General features: G+C 40.0%; 1 protein-coding gene across 1 annotated transcript in view; it reads right to left on the bottom strand.

Moving 5' to 3' along the window:
* Nucleotides 1-1,052, bottom strand: part of NPVF (neuropeptide VF precursor) — a 4,064-nt gene extending 3,012 nt beyond the window's left edge. The window contains exon 1 of the mRNA XM_008586850.1: nt 915-1,052. Within this exon, the coding sequence (XP_008585072.1) occupies nt 915-1,052 (138 nt within the window). The remainder of the gene's footprint in view (nt 1-914) is intronic.
* Nucleotides 1,053-10,172: the final 9,120 nt, after the last annotated feature.

Below are 10,172 nucleotides of genomic sequence, written 5' to 3'. Positions count from 1 at the left end.
TGTATTAAGCCTCTTCAAGCAATCTAGTTTCTCTGTCCCTAGACTATTGTAAGACAGCAATAAAATATTCATAAAATATATATAGTGAATACAACAATGTGTTCAAACAGCAAGAACACAGTGAAGTATTGAAATGAGGCAAAAGTTTATTTTACTGCAGTTATTCTCTTTCCATTTTTTGATTCATGTTGTTCAGGAAATATTTTATATATTTTATATTTTGATTTTAGAGAAGCCTCCCACTCCCTTTCCATGTCTCTTTATTTTTTTTTATTTTGTTTCTTTTTTCTTTTGTTGTTTCCTGCTCTTTAAAGGCCACAGAGGTACACGGAACATGATACATGAAAACAGAGATACTAGCCAGGTTTTGGGGTACAGTTGCAGTTACCCCCTTGGTTCCACTCTAAAAGCATTTCTCAAGAAACCAACTGTATTTTTATTAGAATATAAATTACATTTTTTAGTAAAGAACCAATTTGTTTGTGGGTTACTACACCATGAATATACCAACTTTATACAAACCATTTAAAATACAGTGAGTATTTAATTAGATTTAGTTTTATCATGACAGTTTGTCCATATGAAGATGTTAAAATAATTCTGATTGTTCTTTGAGTACAACGAGTAATATAAACTAATTCCAGCCAATTTGGAAAATATATAAAAACATAAAGAAGAAAATAAAAATAACTTGCAATTCCACCATCCGGGGATAAATATTTTACTTAGTTTAAGATTTACCACAAATTTACCAGCTTTTAATCGTTAGGTAGAAAGGAAGTCATAGGAAGGCTGATGTTTGATAAGAAAACAAAGCACAAGCTAATTGACTCCTTATTCTTTACGAAATCTTTAGACTCAGGAGAAGTATTATATACTAATGCTTGTCATGTTAGATGGATTTAAAAACCTACCTCAGAATATCTGTTGTAATTTTCTTTGCTGTGAAGACTGAACATCATTAATTCATCTGCGCAAAAGATCTTTGATGTTAATAAGCTTGAAGTGATTAAAATCAGTAAAATGAATCGTTTCGAGAAAATAATTTCCATTTTGTCCAAATCTAAAATGAAGTTTATATGTGCAATCTGGTGTCTACAAGAAGGGAATACATGGGTGTTTTTATACTGTTTAAAAGCAAAGGAAAGTTTCTTTTAACAGTGAAATCAATCCCACACATTTTAAATACTACTATTAATGAGAGTGTGTAACTATAATATGCATGTCAGGAATGTGGGCAATTCAGTCTGGAAAGACAGCAATGTTTGTGCTTGCAAATTCATTAACTTTAAAAATTATTGTCCTCATTATGAAAGAGCTTCTAATTAGGTGAGTTTGGGGTGATAGTAATTAAGATTCCAAACAAACAGAATGCTTTACTTCTCTGAGCTCAAACAAAAAGTATTTTGTTTTTGGTGTTTGCGTCAATCCTTGAGGAAAGGGAAGAAAGTATTCAATACGTGCTAGCTATGGTTTCTTATTAAAATCCACACAAAAGAGCTGGGCCTAGTATTTTCAAAATGTCAAACAAAATTAAGAATGGGGAAAGAATTATGTCATATAATATCCCAATAAAATGTCATGAATTAATTTTTTTGTGAAATTCTTTTTGTTTATCAAAAAGCTTCAGGAGTAAATGTCAGCTGTAACGTGGAGGATGTACACAGCAGCAAATATTCCACAGGCGTTTTGACAGACTGGCCATTTCAGGAGAAACTGGAGGCAGCCAAGGAGAGTGGGTCTTATTTAGCAAAACTTGTGAAATTCTTTTTGTTTATCAAAAAGCTTCAGGAGTAAATGTCAGCTGTAACGTGGAGGACGTACACAGCAGCAAATATTCCACAGGCGTTTTGACAGACTGGCCATTTCAGGAGAAACTGAAGGCAGCCAAGGAGAGTGGGTCTTATTTAGCAAAACTGCATAAATCACCAGGATGTTATTTCCATCAGGATGCCGCATCCTACCTTTCTCCTCAAAGCCCTTGAGAACCTTAGCAGAGGCTTGGGAACTCACACTCACACGCGCTAATTTTGTTGCTCCCAGGGCCCATATTATTTAGATAATCTCACATTGCCACAGGCATACTGACATCACGGCATTAAAAGAGAATTTACAGAAATAAATTTGTATTTACTGAAATGCCAAAACAGTCTCTTGGGAGCATTGCCTATTCTTATCAATACCAGTCAGCTGCTTTATTGCCAGATAAAGCTTATCTAGACCTGCCTTATCACTAGACTGCCTAGGTTCCAGAGAAACCGTGACTTGCTCCCATGTTCCTTCAACATTCTCAGGAGAAAAAGACCTTATTTCCAACACTACAGCTACTTCTAGACAGAGACTCTTAGAGGGAATTAACAAAAAGTTATAAAATTGCTCTGTTGTGTAAAGAATGGCACACCACTAGCCTCTCTCACCAACCTGCCATGCGTGATTTGAGGTATGAGGTGGCAAAAGTGAAGACCTCTCTTGGTATCAAAGGTCTCCAGAATAAGTCAGAAAGGTGAAAAACAGCGGTGGGTAAACTCTCATGGTGCCTTAACATCATACTTGCCCATGGCCTCTCTTAAGGCAGTAGACATGATTGGCTTCATTTGTTTTGGTCTGTGGTAGCCAAGAATTCTCACAGTAGGAGGCAATTAATTCAATTCATAGTCTAGTGTTAATTTTGCAATGCTGTTATTGGATTATTTGGGTTTAATTTCCTGGAGGATTTAATACATTTCTCTTCTGAATTGTTCCTTTGCAAACTGCTGATGGAACTTCCTTTTTCTGTGGTCAGTAGATCCAAACTTTTGAGAAATGGGTGAAGCAAGGAGCGAGTTTTGTTCACATCCTAGAAAAAGCAGAAGGCATCAATCTTTCTAAATATGTTTGTATCTAGTTACCATTTTCAAATAACATGAGACTTAGTTCACCAGTTTTCAGTGCAGCTACTTGGGGTGTTGGCACCTGCATTAGAGGTTTTCTGATTCCGGTCAGCACCCAGAGCTACCAGCATGACTCATTGTTCCCTGCCTCCACCAGTTTAGGCTTCCAAGCTTGGAGTGTAATTAGAGTTAGACTTATTTTATTAATATAGGGCTTGACTCTTTTCAACCATATCTTCATTTAGCTTTGAAAACGTTAACAGATATAGAACATTACTGAACACATGTAGTATGAAATCACCATAAGTTTTTGGTGAAAGGTACTGTCACATATATACATCCAGATTAATTCATTTAGGGCTTCTGAATGAGACATATGAGCATACAAAAAATTTTTTTGAAAAATCCATCTCCCTGACTTGTGGCATTTAAATACATACTTCATTTGCTAAAATTATAGAGGAGTTATGTCTACTCACTTCTTCTTTTTTTTTTTTTTTTTGTCTTTTTCCATGTCCGGCAACGGATCACCACCCTCAGTGTCGCCCCTGCACCGGACCGGGTCCGGCAACGGGATCACAACCCTCGGCGTCACTCCCGCGCCTCGCTCAGCCAGTGAGCGGGAACCGGTCTGTATGTGGGATCTGAACCCTCGGACGGGAGCGCCGCCGCGCTTCCCAAGCGGCGCACTATCCAGCGCGCCACCGGGCCGGCCCATGTCTACTCACTTCTTCTTTTTTTTTTTTTTTGTCTTTTTCCATGTCCGGCAACGGATCACCACCCTCAGTGTCGCCCCTGCACCGGACCGGGTCCGGCAACGGGATCACAACCCTCGGCGTCACTCCCGCGCCTCGCTCAGCCAGTGAGCGGGAACCGGTCTGTATGTGGGATCTGAACCCTCGGACGGGAGCGCCGCCGCGCTTCCCAAGCGGCGCACTATCCAGCGCGCCACCGGGCCGGCCCATGTCTACTCACTTCTAAGCCTCTCACTCTAGCCTGGACACTTCTCCTGAGCATTAGACACCCCAAATACTAGACCGTGCTGTTTGGACGTCCCACAAGCATCTCACGTCCAGTATGTCCAAAATGGAATTTATCTTTTCAATACATGTTTCCCCTCCTGTTCATTGAAATGTGTTTCCCATTTCAATGAATAGTACTGCATCAGTCAGGGACTAATCATGAGACAGAAAACACAGTTATTTGAACAAGGAATGATCAATATAAAGAATTATTAATTATAATAGGGATTAACTATAAAAGGTGTGAAGAATATGCTAAGGCTTAGAGAGAGTATCCAAGGAAAGAAGAAACTGGCTGGAATTCAGATTTTGTTGGAGAAGGAGTGGACAGCAGGGAGGTTTGCTGGGTTGCTCCAGGCCAGAGCTTGTCCACAACCATAAGCAGGAGACACCCATTTGGGGTGCAGGTGGGCCATGGTTGGGAAGGTAACTTCTGCAGTATTTGTGAGGCTCCTGGGGACCTTCCACTGGAACTCAATGGGGGTGAGCATCACTGGAGGTCCCCGCATGCACCATTGGCAGCCATGTACAGGGGCACAAAGAAGCAAGTGAAAGCACACTTGGACCAGGAAGAGAAGTCCCGTCCCGCTGCCATGCCCCTCCAGTGCCTTCTACCAACAAGGCTGAAAATTACGCCTGTTGCAGAGAAGAAGTGCTTGCTGGGTTCATCTCCAGGATATTGAAGCATGCACTGAAGGGTAGATTTGGAGCTGAGAAGCAATAAATCAAGAACTGACACAGTTGCTATCATTTATCCATTTATTTAAGCCAAAATCCTTTGTGAAATCCTTGACTATTTTCTCCTACATTCTGTTCTACAGCTGATGAAAAATTGTGTGGTTCCTGATTTTGAACTATTACACTTGATAATAATAGTAGCCAATATTTTCTGAACACTTATCACATGACAAGAACTGTTGTAAGTACTTTGTGAATTAACTCATTTATCTTTCATTATGATCCCATGAGCAGGTACTATTATTGTTTTACTCTACAGAAAGGGAAACTAAGTTGCCGAAGAATTAAGTAATTTTCCCCTCAAGCGTCAGAGGCAGGATTTGAACCCAAGAAATCTGTATACTTAATAACTATGCTAATCTTCCCAATCAAGTCTGGTCTCTTCTAACTTCTAAGTAGCACTTAAATCTGCTCACTTCTCTCCAACTCCATTGCCACTACTCAATTCATCATTTTTTCTTGCCTAGACATTTTCTTTGTCTTCTCCAATTCTTTCTTCACAGAGCAATCAGAAAACTTTTAATAAAACATGATAAATTTTTGACTTTCCTCTTTCATACCTTTTCATGGTTTCCTGTTTCCCTCAGAATCACTCAGCCCGTTCTTCATGACCTGGACTTTGCTTATTTCTCCAACATTAACTCTTGGCAATGGCCACCAACTATCTGCTTTATGGCAGGCTTCTTTCTGTTCTTCCAAATGGATGAACTTTCTCTTGCCTCCGGCCCTTGCTTATGATTTTCCTGAGCATCAGACATTCATCTGCTTGCCTCTCTCCTTCTTCCACCTATTGATTGGAACTCAGCTGAGGTATCACATCAGGTTCCTCCTGATGCCCAGCTCCTATGGATAGCTCTTTTTTTCTTTGCTAATCTTGGCTCTTAGCACATTGACATTGTATAGTCCATTTCTGTTCATTATAACAGAATACCTGAAATTGGGTAACTTACAAAGAAATTCAATTTATTTCATATAGTTTTAGAGGCTGGGAAGTCCAAAGTCCAGGAAACACATCTGGTGAGGGCCTTCTCAGTGGTGGGGCAACCAGGGTGTCACACGGCAAATGGGTCGAGCAAGGGAGCTAACCTCCTCACTTGCTCTCTCTTTAAAGCTATCAGAACTACACCCATGACCACCCATTGAACCATCAATGGATCAATCCATTCACGAGAGTATAGTCCTCACAATCTAATCACCTCTTAAAGGTCCTACCTTTTAATTACCATAAGAGGATTTCTCACCTTCTTAACACTGTTACAGTGGAGCTCAAGTTTCCAATGAATTTTAGGGGGACATTCAATCCACAGCATATATGTCCTGTTGCCTCCACTGCCCCATAAACTCTGCAAGGGAAGAATCTTGCTTTGCAGATCAAGTGGTATTTCCACTGTCTATTGCACATGTGCTCAGGAAATTTTATTTCTGAATGAATGAATACATTTTTTCATTGGTATTTGGAACAGGAGTTAAAACTGAAGTTGTTTGTTAATAATTTTTCCAGTTTTGGCTGTTGAACAGAGTCTTCTCTTTACTGTGACTTACGCATGATTAGAGCTTAAGTTTGTGGCTTGTCCTGAAATCATAATGTCTTGACATTCTCCTGTTGGGAATGCACATATCAGACTTTCCCAGACTGAAACCCATACATGGACAGTCAGGTATAAGTAGGTTGAATGTGAGTTTAGATTTATTTTCTTATAGTTGAATATGTTCTGATGGATTTTACCGTGTCAATGGCTTCAATTGTGCCCAAACACCAGAAAGGGTGTGAAAAGGGACTGCACAGTAAGGAGGACTTCCTGATGATTCTTCAGGGTCTCTCTCCAGGCAGACCTTGGTACAGAAAAGGGTTCTGTGATTGCTTACTATCTTTCTGTGCCCACTAGCTGTACTCTAACCTCTGCAAGCAGTTAGAGTGGGGGACAATTCATTTCCACCAATCAAGAAGTGAACTGACTTGAGTTAGGGTTTAGGATTTTGTAAGGCTCTTGTCTATCTGCATTTATAGTAAAATATTTAAAATAAGATGCTGTTTTTGTTCTCTGGGCTGTAAGTTTCTATTTAAATCTTTATATAGAAAGGGCAGCCTACTCTACACATTGATCTCTGCTTCCTGAAGCCACAGTGAAGTCTACTAAAGAGATGGTTAATTTTAATATCCAGAGGAACCTTGTTATGGAGTCCTTCTCTTCAACCTAGCAGTTTACTTCCAGGACACTTGCCTTTTTACAATGTCTATTTCTTCCCTTCCATCTAAGCATAATCCAACTGTTATGTTATACTGTACTGAAGAATTTATGGGCATTAGAGTCTTATGTTGCTTTTCACGTTTGCAAAGTGGTTTACAACTATTTGTTAACTAATTTCAGGCCCTCTTTAGAGGTGGGTGGTGGTATTACTATATAATTCATCTCAGCATTATGTGTGGCAAAAAGAAATACCTGCCTTTGTTCCAAATAAAACATTGTTATGCAAATTGTATAAAATAATTATTTTAAAAAACGTATGGTAATACTTTTGTTTCAAGATTTATGAGTGGCTTGTTATAACGAGCTTGTAATATTTTGACAGAAGGATTGTATTTACTTCTCTGCTTTTTACTATGACATCACAATACAATGCAGGGCCTTGGAAGGTGCTGATGTGAATGTCAGACAAAGATTATTCCTCCATGTAGTAAAAGCAGTTGAAATTCAATTCTAGTTGAAGTAACTTAAAGAACTCGTTTGTACAATACAAGAATAAACATTAAATATTTATTAAGTTAATTCACATGATTTATTATGGAAGGTTGATCAAATGGTGAGGTTCCTATATCTAAAGGATGTATTTTAGAGCAATATATTGAACAAACTTTCAGTATCAGTATTAGATCTTTCAAACAATATGGAGTGGTAGTGTTTTAAAGAATTTTCAAAGCAATTGTGCAAACCTGATTAAGAAGCAGACTCTCTACAGCACAACTTTCCAATTTGAGCTTTTACATTTTCTAATGTTTCATTTTTATTGACTTTTTTTTCCTTGCATAAAAAAAAATGTGAGATTTTTACTGACCTGGCAGGGGGTTGTGGTCCCTCTTGCCAAAATGTCAAGAAAACTCAGAATTTTGTACATGAGGGACAAAGACCAGATGTTTAGTTAAAATGACACACAGCTTTTACACAAATACATGTAATGGAAACCAAGACATTTACTGGGATTTTTTTTTTTTTTTGGCCAGTCTTGCTTTTGATATTTTAAAAATAAGCAAGCAGCTATCTTCATTCCAACCTGAGCAGGACAATTTAATTTCTTATAAAGTGTGTGCATTTTCAATATCTTGAGTTTTTTGGTTTTGTTCTGTCTTTGTTTTGAAGGATTCTGCTCTGAAATGTGGAATGTGCTCTTCAAGAAAATTTAAAGACTTCGAGTACTCTTAGGAAGGATCCAGCCTTAGGCTACCCTTTTCCACTGGGCTGGCCACGTCTTCAGTGGGGAGGAAATCTGTTGCTTGATCCGGCACTGATGTGGGTTGTGGAGGATGTCTGCAGGGACAGCTGTTTTCCCATCTCAAATACAGGGATAAGGACAGGTGTGCAACTAATCAAAGTGAGCATCATCACTAATGTGGTCCCTCCCAGATACTCTTTCATCTCTGATGAAAAGGGGATCAATTGAAATATGTACATGAATGGGTTGTGATGGTGTTTGTTTTTCTCTCTCTCTTTTTTTTCTTCTTTTTGTCTTTTTTCGTGACTGGCAACGGGATCGCAACCCTCGGTGTTGCGCCCGCACCGCGCTCAACCAGTGAGCGGACTGGTCTCCACATGGGATCCGAACCCTCAGCGGGAGCGCCACCGCGCTCCCAAGCGCTGCACTCTACCGAGTGCGCCACCGGGCTGGCCCATTTTTCTCTTTTTGATAGGGTTAAATGTTGTTCCTGTGCTGCTGAGTGCTGTTGGCATGAGCTTCCATAGAGGTCACAGTAGCCACACACTTGCCTGGATTCTGAGCAGAAGCTGGCCGGGCTCTGACCACCTTACATTAACACACTGGCACTTTGACATTCTTCCCTTAACTACCAGCCCTCTAGCTTTGGCAATACCTCCTGTGTCTCTGCTCTACCTGTGAGTGCATGTGGGTGCCTTATACCCGGTGGGCACCTCTGACACTTGGGTTATAGTGGCTGGACTCCAGTAGTGAGGAGGGGTTTATACTTCCCTTCAACACTGGTTTTATTGGACTCTCAAAGAGATATGTTCAGGAATTACAGAATGGCAGTTTCTGCTGGTTAAACTCAACCAATTCCATGACAAAATTCAACTAATTCCAAACAAACAGAAAAGCACTCAGCCAAATTGTTAACTGTTGTCTTTGGAGGAGCACTTAAAAACATACTTTTAAACCCACAGCAACATTGGGTACAAATTTAATTAGAAAGATTTTCTGATTTTAAAAGGTGAAATCTAGACTGAAATTATCTGTATTAATTGAGGTTAAATGAGCTAAATAAATGTTAATATAATCCTCATTAAATGCCTAATGGATTTAATTCTATACTAGGTTTTAAAACTTACTGGGCTTTAAATTGGTGAGTTTAAGAAATCAGATAGTTCCCCTTTGAGAACTTATATAATCTGTTTAAGCAAAATGGGGAATTTATTATAAAGATGCTGAGATGTCTTATAAATGGAATTGGGGCCTATGGAACATCTGTAGCCAAGGACTCAAATCACCATCAAGACCTTCTCTTGGACTCTCATTTCTCCTTTCAGCATCTGTTTCATTATTCGCTCCTTCTACTGTCTAGATTTTTTTTACTTTTCTGCCCATTTGTCAATATCTTCTGAGGTTACACATCTTCGATTTTGGCCACCCCATGTGCCTCATCTTTCTCATTTCTGGATTCAAAATACCAGGGAAAGACTCTGATTGGCCCAGTCCAGACAAGGTTCCCCATCCTGAATCAGTATCTGTGGCTGGGGTGGGCCACATTGAACTAACGTAGAAGACCCTGTTGTAAACCAGTGAGAGGAGTTGGGGGTGGGTGGCACTGCTGTGAACACAATACAAAAGTTGGCTAATACAGCTAGAGTGAGAGGGAGAATCTGGATTCTTCTCTCCCTGACTCCAATCCCTGTGCAGAGAAAAGTGACTTCCCGACCTGGTTCTGACTTGCAGTCAGAGGGCGACGTAACTATTCTTTGTTGGTGCAGGTATTTCTCTATTTCCCTCTAAAGAAGGGGTGGGCCACATTGAACTAACGTAGAAGACCCTGTTGTAAACCAGTGAGAGGAGTTGGGGTGGGTGGCACTGCTGTGAACACAATACAAAAGTTGGCCAATACAGCTAGAGTGAGAGGGAGAATCTGGATTCTTCTCTCCCTGACTCCAATCCCTGTGCAGAGAAAAGTGACTTCCCTACCTGGTTCTGACTTGCAGTCAGAGGGCGACGTAACTATTCTTTGTTGGTGCAGGTATTTCTCTATTTCCCTCTAAAGATGCTGAGGGGGTCTCTATCCTAGCCTGGTGATACCAGTGTACAGTGCTTTCAGCTGTGCCAT

Source organism: Galeopterus variegatus, unplaced genomic scaffold (genome assembly GCF_000696425.1).
Source record: "Galeopterus variegatus unplaced genomic scaffold, G_variegatus-3.0.2 Scaffold4157, whole genome shotgun sequence".
NCBI classification, from domain to species: domain Eukaryota; kingdom Metazoa; phylum Chordata; class Mammalia; order Dermoptera; family Cynocephalidae; genus Galeopterus; species Galeopterus variegatus.
This window is presented reverse-complemented; position numbering and strand designations above follow the sequence as displayed.